At 42.3% G+C, this 26469-nt stretch overlaps 1 protein-coding gene across 10 annotated transcripts in view; it reads right to left on the bottom strand.

Moving 5' to 3' along the window:
* mbnl2 (muscleblind-like splicing regulator 2) overlaps nucleotides 1–26469 on the bottom strand; it is a 128424-nt gene that overhangs the window by 83031 nt on the left and 18924 nt on the right. For 7 of the 10 annotated variants that reach the window (XM_060825871.1, XM_060825870.1, XM_060825865.1 and 4 more), the window contains exon 2: nucleotides 5216–6066. In XM_060825871.1, coding sequence (XP_060681854.1) covers nucleotides 5216–5389 — 174 coding nt within the window. In that variant the 5' untranslated portion in view covers nucleotides 5390–6066. Of the gene's footprint in view, nucleotides 1–5215; nucleotides 6067–6672; nucleotides 6718–24592; nucleotides 24704–26469 lie in introns of those variants that run through there. The other 3 variants (XM_060825866.1, XM_060825868.1, XM_060825867.1) reach the window with 3 other exon arrangements.

Here is a 26469-nt window from a genome sequence, read left to right on the forward strand (position 1 = left end):
CTCACGATGCCTCAGACAAGGGGCACGGCCTTCATGGTAACCTTAGCTAGTGCAGGAATTAAACCTATGTTGTTGGCATCATAAACCAAGTTATCCAGCTAACAAAACTAACTGAGCTCCCCAAAAAAATCAAAAAATGGCAGTAAAAGCACAGGCCCAAACTAATGAACCGCAAAACTCAATAATATCAAAATTTATTTACATAAATAGTTAATGGACTTAGAGGCAGAGGTAATGTAAAAGAAGGAATCTTCCTGGAATTAAGTGAAACACCTTTGGATAGTTTGAAGATGACGAGAGTGTGTTGTTTCTTTCTGAAAGGACAAGTTGTCTGAATGGTGATTTTCTCATCTTGCAATTAGCATTTTGAAAAGGGTTGAGGTTTCTAAATATGCTGTCCTCTCAATTTAGATGTAAATGGGCAATGAAATGACGTGTAATTACTTCAGGAAACAAATTACTTATATGAAGCCAATTTATGAAAGATCTTTTAGTTGGAAAGTCAATTCCCCACTGGGCAAGAAACAAGTTCTTTCATTTAAAAAATACTATTGCCCAATTAATCAACTAAACAAATAAATTATAAAAGAGGGGCAGTACAATACCACCACTAATTGAGGCAAGCTAGGAAAATAGAGGGGTTATAGCAAAATGGAGTTGGAGGGAGAAGTAATGCACTGCAAATGCTGTGGTGCCCAATTGCCTCTGAAGACTTTGAAGGTGCTTTAAATACCATAATTTGGAGATGCCAGTGTTGGACTGGAGTGTACAAAGTTAAAAATCACACAATACCAGGTTATAGTCCAAAAGGTTGATTTGGAAGCCATCTGAAAGCTATAACCTGGTGCTGTATGATTTTTAAACTTTAAGTACCACGTGACGAACCCAGCTTTATTTTTAATCAACCTTTTCAGAGGTGTTAATACACGTCTGGGGCAGCTAGGACCCAAACACACAGGTCTTCTGGCTTAAAAAGGTAGGGATATTACCACTGTACAACATCAACCTTAAGAATCATCACATCTTTTTTGGAAAAAAAAAGGTTCTGATGTGTTATAAAACACCTCTGGGTCAGGTGATGGACACTGGTTTTCAGGCCCAGAAGTACTGTCTCTGCCGGTGTGCCACGAGAGCTCTAAGAACCCATCTTATATGTTCTCATCAACCTGCTCAATGATGCTATAAAACATCTCTGGAGAAGGCAGGACATGAACCTCTGCTCCAGAAAGCCCGGGTAAGGACATTACCATTGTGCCACAAGAGCCTTACTCTTCAATGAAGATAGCGCAGTACTGGTAAAGCAACTGCATCTTGGATAAATTGGGAGTTTATATAATTAAAGGAAAGGTTGCAGGGAGAACGTCGGAACAAACTAAATTCATAAGTGTCAAAACCACTGACAGGACATTTGGCACCGGAACAGATAAAGTATGAAAAGAGACAAACAATGTTACTCAGGTATAAACAAACAGCAATCAGTGACAGAGATAACGCAGAATTCCAAGCAAGTTCATGATTGATTTATCAAATCATTCTGCTCAAAGAGAGAGAGGTCAAAGCAAAAGACAGAGTCAGTATGAGTTTGCAATGAGCATCAAACGGATGGGTTTGATTCTCTGGTCTTCAAAAGAAATAAGGTTTCCATATTTGATGCCAGATGGGCAGTCTGATGGCAGAGAAATGACAGGATCAGGATAACTGGTACAAAGATGCAATGTGATATCATTAGCACGTATATGGAAGCTGACTTCATGTGGCCAAGGGTCAGAAAAATATTCTGGAGAAGGAAGACATGGGTAAAGATTTTAAGAAGAATCCCACAAGATAATACAGTGAAGAGAAAGGAGAAACCATTGCTCAAGATGTGCTCATTCTGTCCACATATGCAGAAGTCGAGCCACATTAGGGAACTATAGGAATCTGCTACAGGAAAATGTGATGTCATAAGTAACCAGCGTTGATTGCTGCAAGATATTAAGGCAGAAGAGGAGGAACAGAACACCATGAGCAAAACACTATGGCCATAACAGAATTACGACATAACAATCATTGTAACTTTATAGAAAAATTATGAGCAATGGAGGGGTCAAAGGCAAGTTATTTAAGCAAAATGGATTTAATAGCAGCAGTCCCGAAAGGAAAAGATAGTGCTTCAAAGTAGGGAGTAGTATTAGCTACTACGGGGCCAGGAATGGTAGTACATTGAAGAAGAAATTTGGGAGCAGGAGACGAATTTGACAGAAGAATCAGTTTGACAAGAATATCATATTAGGACAAAAGGGTAACTAGGGAGAGAATAGAGCCCCTCAAACATCAGCAAGACAGCCTTTGTGTGGAGCCACAGAAAATGGGGGAGACACTAAATGAATATTGTGCATCAGTATTTATTGTGGAAAAGGATATGGAAGATATAGACTGTAGGGAAATAGATGGTGACATCTTGCAAAATGTCCAGATTACAGACGAGGAAGTGCTGGATGTCTTGAAGCGGTTAAAGGTGGATAAATCCCCAGGACCGGATCAGGTGTACCCGAGAACTCTGTGGGAAGCAAGGGAAGCGATTGCTGGACCTCTCGTTGAGATATTTGTATCATCGATAGTCACAGGTGAGGTGCCGGAAGACTGGAGGTTGGCAAACGTGGTGCCACTATTTAAGAAGGGCGGTAAAGACAAGCCAGGGCACTATAGACCGGTGAGCCTGAGTTCAGAGGTGGGCAAGTTGTTGGGTGGAATCCTGAGGGACAGGATGTACATGTATTTGGAAAGGCAAGGACTGATTAGGGATAGTCAACATGGCTTTGTGCATGGAAAATCGAGTCTCACAAACTTGATTAAATTTTTTGAAGAAGTAATAAAGATGATTGATGAGAACAGAGCAGTCGATGTGATCTATATGGACTTCAGTAAGGTGTTCAACAAGGTTCCCCATGGGAGACCAATTAGCAAGATTAGATCTCATGGAATAAAGGGAGAACTAGCCATTTGGATAAAGAACTGGCTCAAAGATAGAAGACAGAGGGTGGTGGTGGTGGTGGTGGAGGGTTGATTTTCCAGACTGGAGACCTGTGACCAGTGGAGTGCCATAAGGATCAGTGCTGGGCCCACTACTTTTCGTCATTTGTATAAATTATTTGGATGTGAGCTTAAGAGGTATAGTTACTAAGTTAGCAGGTGACACCAAAATTGGAAGTGTAGTAGACAGTGATGAAGGTTACCTCTGATTACAACAGCATCTTGATCAGATGAACCAATGGGCTGAGGAGTGGAGATCGAGTTTAATTCAGATAAATGCGAGGTGTTGCATTTTGGGAAAGCAAATCTTAGCAGGACTTATACACTCAATGGTTATGTCCTAGGGAGTGTTGCTAAACAAAGAGACCTTGGAGTGCAGGTTCAGAGCTCCTTGAAAGTGGAGTCGCAAATAGATAGGATAGTGAAGGCGGCGTTTGGTATGCTTTCCATTATTGGTCAGAGCACTGAGTACAGGAGTTGGGAGGTCATGTTGTGGCTGTACAGGACATTGGTTAGGCCACTGTTGGAATATTGCGTGCAATTCCGGTCTCCTTCCTATCGGAAAGATGTTGTGAAACTTGAAAGGGTTCAGAAAAGATTTACAAGGATGTTGCCAGAGTTGGAGGATTTGAGCTATAGGAAGAGTCTGAACAGGCTGGGGCTGTTTTCCCTGGATCGCCTGAGGCTGAAGGTTGACCTGATAGAAGGTTTACAAAATTATGAGGGGCATGGATAGGATAAATAGACAAAGTCTTTTCCTGGGGTCGGGGAGTCCAGAACTAGAAGGCGTAGGTCTAGGGTGAGAGGGGAAGATACAAAAGAGACCTAAGGAGCAACTTTTTCACGCAGAGGGTGGTATGTGCATGGAATGTGCTGCCAGAGGATGTGGTGGAGACTGGTACAATTGCAACATTTAAAAAGGCATTTGGATGGGTATATGAATAGGAAGGGTTTGGGCCAGGTGCTGGCAGGTGGGACTAGATTGGGTTGGGATATCTGGTCAGCGTGGACAGGTTGGACCAAAGGGTCTGTTTCCATGCTGTACATCTCTATGACTCTAAATAAATTTAGAAACAAGGGATTGGAAAATAAGAGACTTGGATTGAGTGGGAGAGGAAGCTGATTGGAAGCAAAGCTGCAGATAGCAGAACAGGTTTGAGGAAGCAATTAGCTATGGAGAAACATATCCTGCCATCTAGGGTGAGCTTTGAATAATGACTTAGGCAGTAGAGAGACTGTTGCATCGCTCAATAGAGCTTTACATTTATGACATTTAGTTATTCATCATCAGAAACAAATTTGTGCTGCCCTGCTTTGAATAGTAAAGAGGGTGTATATTTGCATGTGCACATGCTCAAACAACATGAATAAAAGAATAGCTGTTCTGATGGAAAAAATGATTTGAAAGTTACATAACTAGTTAAATAAGCCAACAACAACTGAAGGATCATGGTGGGAAGAGGAGTTGGGAAGGAAAATATTGAAAGAACCAGGAAAAGAGGTTTTCCCATACAAAATATGGAGGGAGACAGTGGGATTGAGGTCGTTAAAATCTAGTTGGCAAGACCAACTAAGCAGTGGTCAGAGACAGCCTTACATTTGACTGAGATCAAGTGCAGAGGGGCTGTGAGTCAATTTTATGAGAAGACCAAGACTGAGCAAACAGAGAAATCAGGTTTTGGAGAGGGGGGAGCAGGCAGAGAGATTTGGCATCCGTGGACAGTAAACAGCAAAGACTGAAATGAAGAAAGGAAGGAGGATATGCAGCTGAGCAAGAGGGAAGACAGTCCATTGCTTTCAAAACATGTTTTCACACGGAGGAACGTAAGGTTGTCTGGATTCACAAAGATATAACTTGCGATATTCTACAGGATAATACAGAAAGGCTTTTAAATCACAGGAGTACAAGTGATAGGTGTAAGCGAGATCATCAATTTTTAAAAAGGCTACAAGTTAAAATGTAAATATTACCTAAATATTTATTTGGTCCCCGAAAAGATACCATTATAATGTTACTACTAGCAGGTGCTTATTTTAACAAAGAATCTGACTCACAATACGTAGTTAAAAATGGTCAATTTCTTACGTGAATGCTTACTTCTAAGAAGCAGTTACAATTGCCAAAGTTCTGGAACAGATCAATGAACTGTGCCACAAAATTAGAAACTGCATGATTGAAAAGCTGGATGTTAAAATTCCTTACCTTAAGGGAATCAAAGCATGCAATAACTCGCCCATTTTCAACCTGACAGCTTTTTGGTGGGTGTGCAAACTTGCATTCCTGGTCTGAACGTGAACATGTCCCTCTCTGAAACTGTCTGCACACTTCTAATGTCAGCCATTTTGTGTCACGTACTGGAGTAACGTTTACAGCCATAATAAATCGTTGGAAGCGAAATGTGGTTCAGAACAACTCAATATCAGGATTCTTGGGTAAGGAAGGCAGCAGTTAATAGAAATAAAATCAAAAATATAGCTCTCTTTTCTTAAAATATACAAATGATTTTTAATGATCATAAAAGTAGAAGATTACTTCATAAAATGCTGCTGGCGAGTTGCTTTTCTGGCTGCAAGACAACATTAAAACAGACAATTAGTCAGCAAATGATCGGTCACCGACTGGGACTTGAGGCCTTCCGTCACGTGTTTTTCACCCCTTCTTGTTGGTGACACGTCTGGCTGTTTTATATTGTAGGTTTGCTAATGCAGCACTTTGTTGCTTTCAATAAAAAGTTATTTTGATGCAATCACACCCGTTGATTAATAATCATTCTCGAGTCTCTACCAGTTCGTGATTTTACTGCCGTCAGTGCACTCCGCTCTTTGTACGTTGGTTTAGTTCCTCATGTATCAGTTCGCTTCAGTTTTGCTGTTATGGACAGTTGAAAATGAGGCAAGCAGCTAAAAGATGCAGCAGAGGCGTCTTCTGTTTTCAGTTGCACGATAGGCCAGACATTTGTTTAATTGGCAGCAAACAAATCTCGAAAGAGCAGACTGACCTAAAAGCAGTTCCAAGTAACACAGACTCCAGAAAAGGCACTTTTTATCACGGACCTGTTGATAAAATCAAAAAAAAACAAAAATTATGTTTTAGTACAGTAACTTTCACTCCACTTGCAGCAGCACTACTTTATTGCATGAAGCGGTGGAGCACTTTCTAATGTACCCAAGATGAGAACGGAAGCAGAATTAACAAGGCAGCATACTGCAGTCAGCCATGCTATTGCAGATTAAAAAAAGGAGTTGGCTTTCCTCGTGAAACTATGCTTGATGGAAGGAACAGCCAATCGCAACAAGTATTGCGGCAATATTCTGGGCAGCAATCCAATAGTCTGATGTATCTCATAAATGGCTGAGTGTGCCAGATGACACTATGCTCTCTATACTGAAAATGCCTCAACCCAACGCGACCAGCCCTATGCTATAGCTAGGTACTGTACTCCTGGCTTCAAACTGATTGGAAACTCATCTCCACAGACTGCAATTCCATTAGCTCAATGTGTACTTCTATTAACACTAACACACCTATTCATTCAGGACTACCATTCTTTTGCTCTAAAATAAATAAGAGGCAGTCACAATCTTCAGTTTCCTTATCTGCAAGGAAAATGGACATACAGTAATTCAGTCAATGTTTCACTAACATCTGTGAACACTTACATCTACAGACGCCGAGCAGTGAAAGGGAACCACAGAAGGTAATGACGGAATGGGGGTGGGGAAAGTAAACAGCGCCGATTCTGTCAAACAGGCAGCAGCTATATTCTACTTCCTTTATGATTTAACCCTGTGAATGCTAACTAATAATGAGCATGCCTAAATGTTAGTTATTGAGCAACACAGGGCAATTGCAGAATGCTGAATTACTCCTAACCTACAACCTCTGGAAGATAAAGTCACAAAAGGACCACAGTCATGCCTTACCATTAGAGAGCAACAATGTTTTATAAATAACATGAGGACACCACTCACCAATTGTGGGTCAAGGGAAAGAGGCATGCCTTTATGAATCAAGGCTAGGCAGAAGAATCACAGGCTCTGCTGCTTCTGTTTACAGGCCCCTTTAACCTCCTACTCCTCAATTGTTACAGTGGAATAGGCAATTTGGTCCATCATGTCTGTACTGACTCTCTCATTGAGCATCACTTTGCACTATTCTTACATCCTCTCCCCATAACCCTGCATATCGTTCCTTTTCAAGCTACCACCTAACTTTCTTTTCAATGCCTTGATTATACTTGGCCAAATATCACACTACAGAATTCCTCACCAGCAATGAGGGAGAGATCCAGCCTGCTATTGGAACAGCAGCTCTTCAAAGATTTCATCTATTCAACTTGAAGCTCTTACATGATTTGAATTTTCCTAAGCATTCTGAAGGTGAATTTTTCCTGTTCCCACGTATTTTGAGCACTGATAGATGGCCAATGTAATATGGTTCCTTCTTAAACATGGACCCCAGTGTTTGGCAACATTTGCAGCACCCTCTCACGCGCCATGTCACAAACAAACAAACAATCACAACAGGTAGAGGGACTGAACTGGCTTCAGGGTCAATCTTGCCAATCAAGCTAAACAGCATCCCCCTACAAACAGATGTCCTTTATACAACTGTTGTGATAGCAATATGACAGTTCAGCATGGCAATGAAGTACAACAGAATTAACCTATGATTCCTGGACTATATACCAACATACTACTCAAAAATTTACGAAGTGCATAGTACATACCAATAATCCCATTTCTTGGCAGGACATTGTTTTATTTGCTTAATCATAACAGAGTCGGTAACATACTTCAGAGGCATGTGCTCCAGTAATATCCATCCATAATTTTATGACTTGTTTAAAGTATCCATTTGTCAGTCTTGGGTACCAAATCAAAATTTTAACAATAAGTGCAGGAGAAAGAGGAAGAAATGTGTTCCACTCAATAGCTTTTGACAAGAAGAATTTTTTTTTTTTACAGTCAGTGTATTTTTAGTATCCATCTACTAAGTTGAATAATTTTGCCTCATACAGTTGATTTCTAAATAATCTGCTGCATGGAGTGGCCATCAGGGAGAACCCTTAGTTCCCAAGAAAGCTAAGGGGGGATGGTGGGGGGTTGAGAAAGAGTTGGTTGGTGGTGGGTAGGGGGGCAAGGGAATTGTCCAAGCTAATCTTGTGTCATCTTAATGTGATTCAAAGGGTTATTCTTAAGTTAAGGTACTTCTTAAGCTCTTCGCCTGGGACTAGTGTAAGGTGTTTGTATTCAATAAGTTCATTTTAAGTTTAGCCTTGGTCAACATGGCTGAGCAACACCACAGGCATCAAATCAAAGGTGGCAACAGGATTGATCAAAAACCACCATTTCGACTGGGACAACACATCTATCCTGGGACAGGCTAAGCAAAGACATGCCAGAGAATTCTTAGAGGCCTGGCACTGCAACCACAACACCATAAACAAGCACATAGATCTTGATGCCACCTATCAACCCCTCAGAAAGTGAACAGGAAATGACATCACCACAAACCCCAGGAACCCCATCCAGGAGAAAGATATAAATAGAAAGCAGGAGACAACAGCTTCGCTTCACTTGGAGGTCACCATTGATGATGTTACCTAGCCAGGTAATGAAATGTCTGGATATCAAACCTACAGCTCAGCGAGCAAATCTACACCCCAAACCTCAACCTGAGCTACAAACCTTCACAAACCTGGTGATCATAAACTGACGAGAAAAGTGAAAGAATTCCTGCATTTAAATCAAACTTGTTAATGTTATTCTGATCAAAGCCAACATATTAACTCATGGCTTAAAATACCACAGGGAAAATAAAATCAAGCACACAGGTCTTAGAAACCAAAAGTGAAGAAACCTGCAACAATTTAAATGTAAAGGAAACATGATTTACAAATGGATGCAAATAAGCTGAAACAACAGTCCATTTGATGAAGTATTATATTGAAACATATTCAGTAATAGTTATTGCTTGAATGTGATGGTTAAATATTCATAACTGCATGAAATTTCACAAAAATCTCTGACAGACATCAGTTTTACTTACATTTTATATTAAAATACAAATAATCAAATTATTATAATTACCAAGAAAATGCTGGAGAAACTCAGGAGGTCTGGCAACAAATGCCAGGAGAGAGAGCCTCAAATTGATAATGCCATTACTCTCTCCAAAGATGCTGCAAGAATTGCTGAGTTTCTCCAGCACACTGGTTTCAGATTTCTAGCATCTACTGTATTTTGCTTTAATTCAAATGTAATGCAGCTGAAAGCTGGCAAAGTATAGGTTATGGAGAAAAGTGAAGGAGAATGCAGAAAATGAAGATGCTCTTATGCTATTCTGAACTCTGGAGCTATTAATTTATAGATAGGTCAGCATTTATTTCTTAATTCCCTTATGCCCTGGAGACAGGGGTGAATAGCTCCCTTCTGGAACCACAGGCAATCCTTGGAGTACAGTTGGTGCTATTGGGAAGTTAAGTCCCAGGATTTTGACATGACATAGGTTCAAGGTAGGATGGTTATGGTTTGAAGGGGAACCTGCAAACGGTGATGCTCCCACATATCTGCAGTACTTGTCCTGTGAGGTGGTTGAGGCCACAGGTTTGGAAGTTCTGTTGAAGGGCCATGATGAGGTCCTGCATCGCATTCCCCTGTAAATGGTACCCAGTGCTGCAACTGCATTGATAGTAAAGGGAATGAATGTTGAAGGTGGTAGATGCCATTTAAGGGATGCCAGTCAATGAATTACTTTCTTGAATGGTGTCAAGCTTTTAGTGTTGTTGGAGTTGCAGTCAGAGTCATAGAGATGTACAGCACAGAAACAGACCCTTCAGTCCAACACGTCCATGCTGACCAGTATCCCAACCCAATCTAGTTCCATTTGCCAGCACCCAGACCATATCCCTTCAAACCCTTCTTAATCGTACACCCATCCAGATGCCTTTTAAATGTTGCAATTGTACTAGCTTCCACCACTTCCTCTGGCAGCTCATTCCATAGACACACCATCCTCTGCATGAAAAAGATGACCCTTAAGTCTCTTTTATATCTTTCTTCTCTCACCCTAAACCAATGCCCTCTAGTTCTTGACTCTCCCACCTCAGGGAAAAGACTTGGTCTATTTATCCTATCCATACCCCTCAGGATTTTGTAAACCTCTATAAGGTCACCTCTCAGCCTCCGACACTCCAAGGAAGACAGCCTCAGCCTATTCAACCTTTCCCTACAACTCAAATCCTCCAACCCTGGCAACATCCTCAAAAATCTTTTCTGAACCCTTTCAAATTTCGTAACACCTTTCCGATAGGAAGGAGACCAGGACTGCACGCAATATTCCAACAATGGCCTAACCAATGTTCTGTGCAGCCGCAACATGACCTCCCAACTCCTGTATTCAATACTCTGACCAAAAAAAAGGAAAGCATACCAAATCTTCTTCACTACCTCATCTCCCTGCAACTGCAACTATCAATGCAGCTGCAGCAGTGGGTACTTTCAAGGAGCTATGAACCTGCACTCCAAGGTCTCTTTGTTCAGCAACACTCCCTAGGACCTTACCATTAAGTGTATAAGTCCTGCTCAGATTGGTTTTCCCAAAATGCAGCACCTCACATTTATGTAAATTAAACTCCATCTGCCCACTGGCCCATCTGATCAAGATCCCATTGTAATTGGAGGTAACCTTCTTCGCTATGCATTGCACCTCCAATTTTGGCATCATCTGCAAACTTACTAATTATACCTCTTCTGCTCACATACAATCGTTTATATAAATGATGAAAAATAGTGGACACAGCAGCGTTCCTTGTGGCACTCCACTGGTCACAGGCTTCCCTGTCCGAAAAACAACCCTCCACCACCACCCTTTGTCTTCTACCTCAGAGCCAGTTCTGTATCCAAAGCTACAGAACTGTATTCATGAGATCGAACCCTGCTAACCAGCCTCCCATGGGGAACCTTGTCGAACGCCTTACTGAATTCCATATAAATCACGTTCCACCACTCTGCCTTCATCAATCCTCTTTGTTCCTTCATCAAAAAACTCAATCAAGTTTGTGAGACACGATTTTCCATGCACAAAGCCATGTTGACTATCCCTAATCAGTCCTTACTTTTCCAAATACATGTACATCCTCTGCCCCTCAGGATTCCCAACAACTTGCCCACCAACATCAGGCTCACTGGTCTATAGTTTCCTGGCTTGTCCTTACCACCCTTCTTAAAACAGTGGCACCATGTTAGCCAACCGCCAGTCTTCTGGCACCTCACCTGTGACTATTGATGATACAAATATCTCAGCAAGAGGCCCAGCAATCACTTCCCTAGCTTCCCAGAGTGTTTTAGGGTACACCTGATCAGGTCCTGGGGATGTACCTACTTTTATACATTTCAAGACATGCAGCACTTCCTCCTTTATAATATGGACATTTTTCAAGCTGTCACCACCATCTTCCTTACAGTCTATATCTTTCATGTCCTTTTCCACAGTAAATACTGATGCAAAATACTCATTTAGTATCTATCTCATTTCCACACAAAGGCTGCCTTGATGATCTTCGAGGGGCCATATTCTCTCCCGAGTTACCCTTTTGTCCTTAATACATTTGTAAAAACCCTTTGGATTCTCCTTGACTCTATTTGCCAAAGCTATCTCATATCCCATTTTTGCCCTCTTGATTTCCCTCTTAAGTATACTCCTACTGCCTTTATACCCTAAGGATTCACTTGATCTATCCTGTCTATACTGGACATACGCTTCCTTCTTTTTCTTAACCAAACCCTCAATTTCTTTAGTTATGCAGTATTCCCTATACCTACTAACCTTTCCTTTCACCCTAACAGGAATATACTTTCTCTGGATTCTTGTTATCTCATTTCTGAAGGCTTCCTATTTTCCAGCCATCCCTTTACCTGCAAACATCTGTGCCCAATCAGCTTTCGAAAGTTCTTGCCTATTACTATCAAAATTGGCCTTTCTCCAATTTAGAACTTCAACTGTTAGATCTGGTCTATGCTTTTCCATCACTATTTTAAAACTAATAGAATTATGGTCGCTGGCCCCAAAAGTGCTCCCCTACTGACACCTCAGTTACCTGCCTTGCCTTATTGCCCAAGAGCAGGTCAAGTTTTGCACCTTCTCTCATAGGTGCATCCACATACTGAATCAGAAAATTTTCTTTACATACTTAAATTCCTCTCCATCTAAACTCTTAACACTATGGTAGTCCCAGTCTACGTTTGTAAAGTTAAAATCCCCTACCATAGCCATCCTATTATTCTTATAGATAATAGAGATCTCTTTACAAAATTATTTCTCAATTTCCAAGCGATTATTAGGGGGTCTATAATACAATCCCAATAAGGTGATCATCCTTTTCTTATTTCTCAGTTTCACCCAAATAACTTCCCTGGATTCCCTGTTCCGGGAATATCCTCCCTCAGTACAGCTGTAATGTTATCCCTTATTAAAAACACCACTCCCCCTCCTCTTTTGCCTCCCTTTCCGTCCTTCTTGTAGCATTTGTATTCTGGAACATTAAGCTATCCTGTCCATCCCTGAGCCATGTTGCTCTAATTGCTATGATATCCCAGTCCCATGTTTCAAACCATGCCCTGAGTTCATCTGCCTTCCCTGTTAGACCTCTTGCATTGAAATAAATGCAAATTAATTGATCAGTCCTACCTTGTTCTCTGCTTTGTCCCTGCCTGCCTTGACTGTTTGACTCGCTTATTCTCAACTGTATCAGTGTCAGATTGATCTCTTTCCTCACGATCTCCCTGGGTCCCATCCCACCCTCACCTCACTAATTTAAATTCTCCCGAGCACCTCTTGCAAATTTCCCTGTCAGTATTCGAGTCCACTTCCAATTTAGGTGCGATCCGTCCTTCTTGTACAGGTCACTTCTACCCCAAAAGAGCTTCCAAATGATCCAAAAATGTGAATCCTTCTCCCATATATTCATCTGCTCTACCCTCCTATTTCTGCCCTCAGTTTGTAGCCGGGAGTAATCCAGATATTACTACTCTTGAGGACCTCCTTTTTAAATTCCTGCCTAACTCTTGAGAATTTCAACCTTTTCCCTTCCTATGGCATTGCTTCCATGTGCACAATGACCTCCTGCTGGTCCATCTCCCCCTTGAGAACATTCTGCACCCTCGGAGACAGCTGGCACGAGGGAAGAAACACACTATTCGGATTTTTGCTGCTGGCCACAGAAAAATCTGTATGTACCCCTGACTAGAGTGTACCCAACACAATCGATCTCTTGGAACCAGATGTACCCCTCATTGCGTTACAGCCAATCTCAATACCAGAAACTTGGCTGTTCGTACTATGTTCCCCAGAGAATCCATAATCCTCTACATTTTCCAAAACAACATACTTGTTTGAAATGGGGATAGCCACAGAAGAGTCCTGCACTACCTGCCTACCTCTCTTACCTTTCCTGGAGTTAACACATCTATTTGACAGATCTGAGACTTTTCCCCCTTTTTGTTACTGCCATCCATCCCATCCCTTTGCTCTTGTAAATTCCTCACCGAATGGATCAGTTGGAGAGACAGAGGCGATCTGATAGGATTCGCTACCAATTACATTTATTGCAGAAAAAAATCCTCAGGAACCTGTAAACTCTCCCTAAACTCCCACATCCGACTGAAGGTCATTTTTGCTTCTTTCAATCTGCAGACCCAGAAAATAGCACTGTCTTATTACTCGACAAAACACTGGTCCAGGTTAAATTAAAACTTATGGCATATATTTTAAAATTAATCAAGGGACATATCTCAATAAAACATAATCAAGAAATAACCCACTCTACTCATTACTGCAGACTTACTGTAAGGCCTAAAACTATTAAAACTTCAAACTATTCACTTCTGTTTCTGTGCTGTGACCTCTGCCAAACAGGTTCCTCAAAAGAGGAGTTGTGAATTTCATTGTTTGGAGTGCGTCTGGGAAAATTAACAATGTCCAGAGATACATTAATTCAAAAGGCAAAGGCAGTAACTGTGCAGGTTCACTGCTGTGTCAGTTAGCAGTGTAGGTTTCCTCCTCTATCTCTCCTGCACTGACTTCACCATGTGCTTCCTTTGTCTGTTTCTCTCCCTTTTAAAAGTATCGTTGTTTTGACTTTTTTTTTCTCTAAAGTTCTAAAACAATGCAACAACATATAAAACAGTAATTTCTGCTCCTGGGATTCAAGGAAATCACTTCCAACATCTAAAATAACTCAAAAAATAAAAGCAGTTGTTACAACCAGAAATTTTTCCCATCCTCCATCTTGGATTACCATCTAGGCAAGTAGCTGGCGCACCATGGGCAGATGCTGGGGACTCAGTTATTAATGGGGATATTAACTGTCTGGTGATTGCCTTGCACATGTTACTTGCCATTTATCAGGCCAAGCCTGGATGCTGTTCAGGTCTTGCTGTCTATCAACATGGACTATTTCAATATCTGAAGAGTGGTAAATAGAGTAATATAGCATAGATGCAGGCCCGTCAGCCCACCATGTTTTTGCTGATTAACACCAAACTGTAGCAACCCCATTTATCTGGTCTTGGACCATTGCCTCTGTCCTGTGCGTGGCCCAATGCTTCATAAATATTGAGAGAGTATTTGCCTTCGTCACCCTCTCAGGCAGCACATTCCATATATGGTAGACATTGTGCAATCATCACTGAGCATCCTCACTTCTGACCCTATGGATAAGATTAGATTTCCTACAGTGTGGAAACAGGCCATTTGGTCCAACAAGTCCACACTGACCCTCCCAAGAATAACCCACCCAGACTCATTCCGCTACCCTATATTTATCCCTGACTAATGCAGCTAAAACTATGGACAATTTAGCATGGCCAATTCACCTGACTTCACACCTTTGGATTGTGGGAGGAAACCAGAGCACCTGGAGGAAGCCCAGGCAGACATGGGGAGAATGTGCAAAAACCACATAGACAGTTGCCCAAGGCGGGATTTGAAACTGGGTCCCCGGTGCTGGGAGGCAGCAGTACTAACCACTGAGCCACCATGCCAACTAAATTAGAATATAGAAAAGTACAGCACAGAACAGGCCATTTGGCCCACGATGTTGTGCCGAGGTTGAATCCTAACATAAAATAAAATAACCTAACCTACGCACCTCTCAGTTCACTGCTGTCCATGTGCATATCCAGCAGTTGCTTAAAAGTTTGTAATGACTCCGCTTCCACCACCACTGCTGACAACACATTCCATGCATTCACAACACTCTGCGTAAAGAACCTACCTTTGATGTCCCCTCTATAGCTCTCTCCCAATATCTTAAAACTATGACCTCTCGCGTCTGTCAATCCTGCCCTGGGGAAAAGTCTCTGGGTATTGATTCTATCCATGTCTCTCATTATCTTATATACGTCAATCAGGTCACCTCTCTTCCTCCTTCTCTCCAGAGAGAAAAGTCCAAGCTCTCTTCATAAGGCAAATCCTCCAGTCCAGGCAGCATCCTGGTAAACCTTCTTTGCACCCTCTCCAAAGTCTCTGTATTTTTCCTATAGTAGGGCGATCAGAACTGGACATATTATTCCAAGTGTGGTCTCACCAGGGACTTGTAGAGCTACAGCAAAACCTTGAGGCTCTTAAAGGAATCCATTAATGAAAGCCAAAACACCATATGCTTTAACAACCCTATCCGCTTGGGTGGCAACTTTGGGGGATCTATATACTCGAACACCCAGATCCCTGTTCCTCCACACTGCCAAGTATCCTGTCTATAATCCTGTATTCAGCATTCGAATTCAACCTTCCCAAATGCACCACTTCACATTTATCCAGGTTGAACTCCATCTGCCATTTCTCAGCCCAGCTCTGCATCCTGTCTATGTCGCGCTACAGCTTGCAACAACCCTCGATACGATCAACTGCACCTCCAACCTTTGTGTCATCTGCAAACTTATTAACCCACCCTCAACCTCCTCATCCAAGTCACTCATAAAAACTACAAAGACCAGAAGTCCAAGAACAGAGCCCTGCGGGACACCACTCAACACTGACCTCCAGGCAGAATACATTCCATCTACAACCACACACTGCCTTCTGTCAGCCAACCAATTCTGAATCCAGATAACCAAATCTGCCCGCAACCCATACCTCCTGACTTTATGAATGAGACTACCATATACCTTACCAAATGCCTTGCTGAAGTCCACATACACCACATCCACTGCTCGACCTTCGTCGACCTGTCTTGACACCTCCTCAAAGAACTCAATAAGATTTGTGAGGCATGACTTGCCCCCCACAAAGCCATACTGACTGCCTTTAATCACTATGCTTTTCCAAATAGTCATAAATCCTATCTCTCAGAATTCTTTCCAAAACCTTGCTGACCACAGACGAAAGACTGACTGGTCTGTAATTGCCAGGGATTTCCCGATGACCCTTCTTGAAAAGAAGAACAGAATTTGCCTCCTTCCAATCCTCTAGCAGAACGCCTGTGGAGAGTGAGGAAGCAAAGACTCTTGCCAGTGGCTTAGCAACCTCCTTTCTTGCTTCCTAGAGCAACCTCGGATAAATCTGGTTTGGCCCTGGGGACTTGTCAACATTATTGTTTGCCAAAATTTCCAGCACATCAACTTCATCAATCTTGATCTGTTCAAGCCTATATCCCAGCACCTCAAAGTTCTCATTCACAATACAGTCCCTTTCTTTCGTGAAAACTGAAGCAAAAAACTTATCTAGGGCTTCCCCTATCTGCTCAGACTCCATGCACAAGTTCCTTATGCTATCCCTGATTGGCCCTACCTTCTGACTGATGACTCTTATTTCTCACGTATGAGTAAAATGCCTTGGGTTCTCCCTAATCATTCTTGCCAAACCTTTTTCATGCCCCTCCTGGCTCTCTTCATTCCATTTCTGAGCCCCTTTTAAGCAAGTCTGCAATCCTTTAAAGTTGTGCTCAATCCTTGCTTCCTCCACCTTACATAACCTAATCTTCTTCCTTTTGACAAGAAGCTCCTCTGTTCTAGTCATCCAAGGCTCCTTAATCATATCCCTTCTTACCTATATCGGAGGAACAAATTCGTGCATCACTCGCAACTGCTCCTTAAACAGTCTCCACACGTCTGCTGTGCCCTTTCTGTGGAACAATTGCTCCCAGTCTGTACTTCCTAACTCCCGTCTGATAGGGTCATAATTTCTGTTTTCCAAAAAAGAAAATCTTCCCTTGGTAACTGCTTCTTTCCTTCTCCGAGGGTATGGTGAACGTGAGGCAGTTGTGGTCACTGTCAAAATGATCTCCTCCCATGAGATTTGACACCTGTCCTGGCTCATTGCTGAGCACGAAATCCAAAATGGCCTCTCCCCTCGTCAGCAAGTCTACACACAGTAAGGAAACCCTCCTGAACACACCTGATTAAAAATGGCTCCATCCAAACCATCTGCACTAAGGAGATTTCAGCCAATCTTGGGAAAGTTGAAATCACCCATAACAACACCCCTGCTACATCTGCATTTTTCAAAAATCTGCCAGCTTGAGTTCTTCAATCTCTCTACTGCTATTAGGTGGTCTGTAGAAAACACCCATTCCCTTGCTGTTTCTAACTTCCACCCATACTGACTCAGTAGACAAACCTTCCTCAACAACCTTTGTTACTGTAGCTGTGATGCACTCTCTGATTAGCAATGCTACACCTCCTCCTCTTTTTCCACTCTCCATGTTCTTTTTAAAAGTTCTAAACCGTGGAACATCTAACAACCATTCCTGCCCCTGTGAAACCCACATCTCCGTTATGGCCACAACATCATTGTCCCAAGTACTGATCCATGCTCTAAGTTCATCATTCTTATTTCTGACACTCCTTGTGTAAAGGAAACACACTAACCAATCCCTTTCATCCATCACGTGAGAAACTTTCCTGAAAGGATGTAGTGAATCTGTCACTGCCCCATCTACAACTGCCCCTCTCAGATATGTAGCTCTGATTCACACTCCCTTGCTAAACTAGTTTAAACCCTCCCGAACCACACAAGCAAATCTCCCACCCAGGACATTTGTGTTCCTCCAGTTCAGGTGCAACCCATTCTTCATGTAAAGTCCCACCTTCCCCAGAAGGTATCCCAATGGTCTAGGTATCTGAAGCCCTGCCTCCTGCAACAGCCTCGTAGCTACGTGTTAAACTGCATTCACTGGCTGTTCCTCACCTCACTATCTCGTGGCATCAGTGGCAAACCTGAGATCACTACTCCACTCGTCCTCCTTTTCAGCTTCCAACCTAGCTCTCAGCGGTCACTTTTCAGATCCTCAATCCCTTTGTAGCTGCATCATTGGTGCCAATATGTACCACGATTTCTGGCTGCTCACCCTTCCCCTTCAGAATCCTGGATCTTGGCAGCAGGGAGGCAACATACCCTCCAGGGGTCCTAGCCCTGACTACAAATCTCCTGTCAATCCAGCTAACTATTGAGTCCCCTACCACTAGCCTTTTCCTATTCTCCCTTCCCTTCTGAGCCACAGCAAAAGGGTCAGTGCCAGAGAGCTGACGACTATGGCTTTCCCCAGTAGGATGTCCCCACCAGCAGTAACCAAAATGATATATTTATTGCTGAGGGGAATGGCCGCAGGGGATTCCTGCCCTATCCAATGGCTCCCTTTCCTACCCTTACTGTAACCCATCTGTTCTTATCCTGTGTCTGAGGAGTGACCACCTCCCTGTACATCCTCTCAATTTCTCTTTCAGCCTCCCGGATGATCTGTAGTTCATCCAGCTCCAGTTCGCTAACTCTGTTTACGAGGAGGTGGTGGAGTTGGGTGCACTTCCTGCAGATGTGGTCGGCAGAGACATGTGCAGTGTCTCTCACCTGCCACATTCTGAAGGAGGAACATGCAATTGCCCTATAAACCATACCCTGCTAGCCTGGTCAGGTAGCTGCCTGTGTTGTAGCTGCACTGGATCAGCTTGGCTAGACAGACATCAAGTTCTGAAGCACAAGGTTCAAGAGTACAAATGCTATTGCTGGAATGTTCTATGGGCCCATAGTAGAGAAGAAAAGGTAATTGATGATGGAACTAAAAATGGTTGGGTTGGGATACTATCCTGTAACACCTGCAGTGATGTCTCTGAGCTGTGACTACTGACTCCAACAACCAGTCTCCTTTGCTATAGGTAGGATTCCAACCAGCATTGAGCTTTCCACCCCCAAATCCATTGTTGCGATGGCTCATTGATATTTTCCTTGGTCAAATGCTATCTTCCTTTCAAAGGCAGTTAGTACTGCCTCACCTCGGGAGTTAAGCTCTATTGCTCATATTTGGATCAAGCCTGAAATGAGGTCAGGAATGAAGTGGCCTTGGTGAAGTGCAAACTCAATGTCAGTGAGCTAGATAATTCCTTTGCAAGTACTGTTTGATAACACTGTTGACAACTCGCTCCTTCATTGTGATGACTGAGAATAGGCAGAAAAAGTAGGAATTGGCAATCTGGATTTGTGCAGTTTTTTGGGCACATGACATACCTGGACAATCTTCCACATTCAAACCATAGAATCCCTACAATATGGAAGCATGCCATTCAGCCCAACAAACCCACAAAGACCCTTCGAACAGCATCTGACCCAAACTCACCCGCCTACCTCATCTCTGTAACCCTGCATTTCCCATGGTTAATCCACCTAGTCTGCATATTCCTGGACACTGTGGGCAATTTAGCATGGCCAATCCAGTTAGCCTGCACATCTTTGGACTGTGGGAGGAAACCAGAGCACCCAGAGGGAACACATGCATACACAAGGAACATGTGCAAGCTCCATACAGTCACCTGAAGGTAGAATCGAACCTGGGTCCCTGGCACAGTGAGGTAGCAGTGCTAAATACTGAGCAACCGTGCTAGACAGACATCAAGTTCTGAAGCACAAGATTAAATAGTACAAATACTATTGCCAGAACGTGCAAAGGGGCCATAAGAGGTAAAGTCACCATAGTCCTCCTGCACTATAGGGCTGGTTTCACATTAGAGAGAAATGACCAGTGGTTGTTTAACCCGAGGGACATCATGTCTCAGGAGAGAGGAGAGGTTGAGGAAAAAGCCTGTCCTTCATTGTAATAGTATCCAGGGTAGTTGAGAATCCAGTGCCTTCAGCCACTAGCAAGGGACATACTATGCGACAATACCAGAGTGAGTCAAGACAGAACAAGTTCTCGGGGAATTTGATTCATGGTGGGAAGTTGACACATTGGGGAAAGAGGTGCCTTAAGTAAGGTTTACTATAAAAAGTTAAGATTGCTGAGTGGTGAGCTCAGCATATGTGGTGGTGGTGGTGGTAGCGGTGAGGGAGAGAAATAGATGGAGATGTTCCTTTATGAGCAGCTGCTGTTAGGGACCGTCAGAGTCCAGAAATTTTCACTGAATGAAAGAATCTCTAGGGTGGAATCAGGTCATTTGGTCGATCAATTCCACGCCAACTCTCTAGACAGCATTCCAGCCAGACCCATCCTTGACCCTACGCCTGTAACCCTGCATTTCCCATGGTTAATCCACCTAGCCTGCACATTCCCTGGACACTATGAGCAACTTAGCATGGCTAAGCCACTAACCGATGGATTGAAGAACAGATTTTTAAAACACTTTTGCACAAGAAAATAAGCATGGACAAATTGGGCCAAAGGGTCTGTTTCTGTGCTGCATGACTCTATGACTCTAAAACAATTTGGTTTAGAACAAAGGAAATAAAAAGTGCGTAATGGCATTTCTAGTTGAATTCCATCGACTACCAATGTGAAGAATGTAGAGGAACAAAACTATATCAAAGACATATCAGAGAGGACTTCCAGACTACTCAAACCCCTTGGCATCATGGTAGCCCACAAACCTACCAACACACAAACAGCGACTAATGAATCTAAAGGATCCATTAGATACTGCTAACAAAACTAACGTCATCTACAAGATGCCATGCAAGTACTGTAAAAAACACTACGTCGGACAAACTAGCAGGAAACTTGTCACCAGGATACATGAACACCAACTGGCCACCAAAAGATAGACCCACTTTCACTAGTTTCATACATTAAGACAAGGAAAGACGCCACTTTGACTGGGACAACACACATCCTCAGACAGGCGAAACAAAGACAAACTCAAGAATTGTTAGAGGCATGGCACTCTAACCAGAACTCCATTAGTAAGCACATCTATTTAAATCCTAGCTGTCTCCCCTTGAAAAAAAGAACTGGAAATGACATCACCTACCTTAAGAAGTAAAGACTTATAAAGAGAGAGGTTGGACATACCACCAGCATTTCACTGGAGACTCTCTGATGATGTTACTAAAATGGCGACAAAATGCCTGAAAACAAACTTTCAAGCTCAGCAAGCTAACTTACATACTTAACCACCTGAACTATTAATCTTCTCAAAAATCACTGAGATTAGTGAGAGCTGTAAGCATTATACAGTGGTTACCGATGAGCGACTTCAATTACCCAAGTATAATCTACTGGTAATGTCAAGAGCAGTGAGAGACATGTACTCCTATTTGGGTTCAGGAGAATTTCTACAACAAAAGTGTGGCCCCATAAAAAAGGACGCATTGTTAGACCTGGTTCTTGGGAACAAGGTGGGTCAAGTACATTAAATGTCAGTTTCTATGATGGTGTCATTAGGTTATAGAGTCATAGAGAAGTATAGCATGGAAACAGACCCTTCGATCCAACCTGTCCATGCCAACCAGATATCCCAACCCGATCTAGTCCCACCTGCCAGCACCCAGCCCATGTCCCTCCAAACCCTTCCTATTCATATACCCATCCAAATGCCGCAATTGTACCAGTCTTGGATAAGGGTGGAAAAGAACAAAAAAAAGGACAACTGAGTGAGAATAATTAACTAGGGCAGAACTGGTTTCAATAGGGCAACAAAGCTGGGCCAGATAGTTTGAAACTGAAGGCTGAGGAGGAAATACCAGAGACATAACACAAAAAGTTGATAAGTACAATGCCTTGATGTGGTGTACGTAGACTTCCAAAAGGAATTTGATTCAGAATTTTAGATTCCCTACAGTGTGGAAACAGGCCCTTCGGCCCAACCAGTCCACACCAACCCTCCAAAGAGTAACCCATCCAGACCCATTTCCCTCTGACTAATGCACCTAACACTACGGGCAATTTAGCATAGCCAATTCACCTAACCGGCACATCTTTGGACAGTGGTAGGAAACTGGAGCACCCGGAGAAACCCCCACAGACACGGGGAGAACGTGCAAACTCCACACAGACAGTCGCCCAAGGCTGGAATCGAACCAGAGATCTGGTGCTGTGAGGCAGCAGTGCTAACCACTGAGCCACCGTGCCACCCCAGATCACACAGCAGATTGGAGACAAAAAGTTACAGATCCCAAAACAAACAGGACAGTAGCAATGTAGAGCAAAACTGAGGAAAAGGAAACAGTGAGTTTAAAAAAAACTCAAAAGAATTGCAGGATGCTGTAAATCAGAAACAAAAATAGCGATTGCTGGAATTGTGGAGAGAAATCAGAGTTAACATAACGGGCCGACTGACCCTTCTTCAGAACTGAGGAAAGAGTGACTGATGGTTAATGGATATTTTGTGGGCTGCAGGAAGGAGTGTAGTGGAGCTACCCTGTGGTTGGTTTTGGAAACATATATTCCTTGATATATATCAAATGAGCTAGATCACTGGACAACTTCCAAGTTGGAAGAAATGTAACCAGTGAGGAGTACAGTACAAAATTACACAAAGACATTGACAAGTTGAATGACAAAAATTGCTCCCGCCCATACAATGATTTAGAATGAGAAGACACAGGCATACAATAATTTGCAAACGATGCAAGGTAATGCTACTAGACTAATAATCGAGAGGGTGGTGCTGGAAAAACCACAGGTGAGGCAGCATCCGAGGAGCAGGAGTTTCAATATTTCGGGCAAAAGCCCTTCATCTGGAATCCTGATGAAAGGCTTTTGCTTGAAAAGTCAATTCTCCTGTTCCTCGGATGCTGCCTGACCTGCTGTGCTTTTCCAGCACCACACTCTCGACTCTAATCTCCAGCATTTGCAGTCCTCACTTTCGTTGAGTTATCCAGAGTCTCAATTAACGATAGGCAATAATGTCCACATCTCAGAAAAGACTATTTTAAAAATGTGTCATTGGGAACCAATGTGCACTGGGATTAATAACAGATAGTAAGTGACATGTTCTACTCATCCATAGGTTGTGGGCATTGCTATGCTGTCCATCCTTAGGGTCTTCAACTTCCTGGCTACAATGGATAGCTTCTCAGAAATTTCAGAGGACAGTTAAAAGTCAGAAATATTGATTACAGGACTGACGTTTTAGGCGGCTGTTACTAATATCTTCAGTGAAAGAAAGCATCCAAAACAGCTACATGATTTAAATGAAGTTATATTTTAGTATGCTGAATCACTAACTGGTTAAATATTAACAATAGCTTTATCTGGAGCTGACTTTGGCAGACTCAAATGCAAATAGGCCTGAAAGAGCATAAAATAGCATATTTATTTATACATCTACAAGTAAAGAAATTATTTTTTTCTCAGTCAGTTGGGTAAAGTGTTTCGACATTTACAAATCAAAATAAAAAATAATTTTGGCAAAGTATTAAAAGCTAACTTTTATTTTAAGAAAACAGTCACAATATAACGTTTGGAACAAGGTCAAAACTCTTATTTAGAAAATTCTTTTTAAATCTTGTAATTGTTTTATAGCACTCAGTGTTTGATTAAACTGTAGCCAGGAGTGGGGGAAAAAAAACTTTAACATTGCTGATCCAAGACCATTAAAATACAGATTCGTGGCCAGTTAGACTTTGCATTTAGGGAGATCAAAAGGAGTGAAAATTAGGGAAAAGTTGCATAATAGGAACAATGATGACAGTCTGACTTAATAAATTCTCTACTGCATCCCTTTCTTTCAATTAAATACCCTCAGCCAGATAATTCCCACACTTGAGAGCAAGGAGCAGTCATATCAGCATACTCCCTGTTACCATGCGCAGCAATGGGCAATTCTGCAGGAAGTGGTCTAGACAATTCCACCAAAACTGGCAAGCAGATAAAGTTCAGTTCCAATAGCTCCAACTGGGAGTCTAATGCTCCAACGTCGCAACTCCTGGCTTAAAACTCAGACTAGTTTAAGATCATTGTCATACCAATCACTTTCTTACACTCTCAATATGAAGATCGAGGCCAAATGAAATGTGCACATTTAGGACTAAAAAATTGCAGATAATTAGTTTTGATTTTATCTTCATTAAACAATGTTACTTTTGTGCACTGAGTATATTTTAGTTCCTCTCCCCATCACTAGAATCAACCCTCCGATACCACTCCACAACCCTGAGACTCCATACCGCTCCTGCTTCTTGACGAACCCCACCCCACAAACCTGAGACCCCCATATCCCCCATCATCTGTAGGAAGAGATCCACTCCCTGATGGCTAACCTTTCCCTCAAGCTGACTCCATTCCCCATCCCAGACCCAATCTTCCCAACACCTACGGTCCTGGAAGCAACAGTCACCTTCCACCCCAGCCTACCCCAAATACTCCACACTTACCAAGTACCCTTCTCACCTGGACTCCAGCACGTTAATCCTTACCGGTCATCGTACTCTGCTCATCTCACAATTACTTTATGTATTTGCTGTTTCACCAGACCTGCCAGTGTCCTTTAAAAAATCACAGAATACAGCAACTACTGGTGTGAAAATGTACAGCATATTTTACTTTCCATGACTGCAATGTGAGGGACCTGTCAGGTTTAAAGCACACATCACACTTTTAATGATCAAAATCTTGTGTCAGAAATGTGGAGTTCTGCCTCAACATTTAAAAGGAGCAGATTAAAAATCTGCGTGTGATTGCCACTACTCAAAATCTGGCCCATGGCTTAATTTGGCTTTATTAGCCAGTTTGCATAGTGGCCCAAAACAATACACAGTTAGTGATGCACACGTTTAACAAACATTATTCTGATAGCATGCCCTCCTCCAGATTACTTTGGAGAGACACCTTGTATTTATTATCAAGTAACACCATTTTTTATTATTACTGTAATCAAATTCTGTAATTAGAAACAGATGTGGCAGTGACCAATGTTAGCTGCTCCAGCTAAACTTGCTTGCCATAGATATTTACCCCCTGTGACGTGAAAATTTTATCAAAAAAAAGACTTAACAACACACAAAAAATGACAAATTTTTAAGTCAACAGCTAAAAGATTACCAGTTCATTTAACTTGGTTGCAAAAACATGAACTTTAAAGATGCAGTATTGTAGAGTACCCCGCACCCAAGTGGATTCCACAGGGATACAGTGATATTTGCCCAAAAAGCCAGCCCAACCATTTGGGTTTGGAACCAAGTCCAAAACTGCAATGGTGGCAAAAAAAGGTTTGATGAGAGCTACCTGCACTCTTTTTTCTCAATAATCTGAGGGGAACTAAAATGCTTACATTGCATAGAGCATTTCCACCTTTCCTCTAAATACTTCAGTCTTTCCATGAAAAGCTATACAGTAAAGGTAGCTAACAGTGGTCCAGGATTGCATTTCTAGGTGTACATTGCTGAAATAACACATTTAACAGATACTTATGAAATGCACTGTGCCCAGCTCTCACTGTTTGTGTACGCGTGTGTGCCGTCACAATCATCTATCCTTTGAGAAGAAAAAAAATCTTCTCCGTTCCAATTAAAAAAGTGCATAATTTTCAATATGCTCCCTTCACACCTCAATCACCTTTCAAATTAGGAGACCTGCACATGATTTATATACAAGTCAACTTCAACAAATAGGACATAAAAGCTCCATCTATTTCATAATAAATGATATAAACCCAAAACTTGTTTGCAAAAACATGCAATGTACACTGCCTTTATTAAAACTCTAGGAACAAATTACTGAGATGCTGAAATCTGTACTAAAAACAACAAACGCTGGAGATCACAGCAGGTCAGACAGCATCCATGGAGTGACAGCAAGCTAACATTTCAAGTCTAGATGATTCTTCAGACTTGAAGTGAAGTGTGGAGGGGACAGCATTTATGCTATAATTTGGGAGGGGTAGGGGTGGGGATAGTTGGTGTAGGATGCTAAAAGATGTTGATAGTTCAGATGAAGTGATTGGAATATGAGAATTGCAGACTCATTAAAACTCTGGTGGGCAAACAGTGCCATACAATCAAATGGTTATGAGCAGAGTCGAGACACCACACCCTTGCTGACTGAAGCTGAATCCACAGCGGGATGACTTGGGATATTGTCAGATTTTCCTTCCACCCCTTCCAGTGGAATGCTTGCCATTAGAAAGCAGTCCACCCACACAGCTGGCCTAGAACTATGGAGCTCTTCTAAAGTCAGGCCACAATAACAAGCACCTCAGGAACTCAATATTTCACCACCAGAGTAGAAACCTTGCAATTTGGCACCCAAGTGT

The sequence above is a fragment of the Hemiscyllium ocellatum genome, chromosome 6 (assembly GCF_020745735.1).
Source record: "Hemiscyllium ocellatum isolate sHemOce1 chromosome 6, sHemOce1.pat.X.cur, whole genome shotgun sequence".
Lineage (NCBI taxonomy): Eukaryota > Metazoa > Chordata > Chondrichthyes > Orectolobiformes > Hemiscylliidae > Hemiscyllium > Hemiscyllium ocellatum.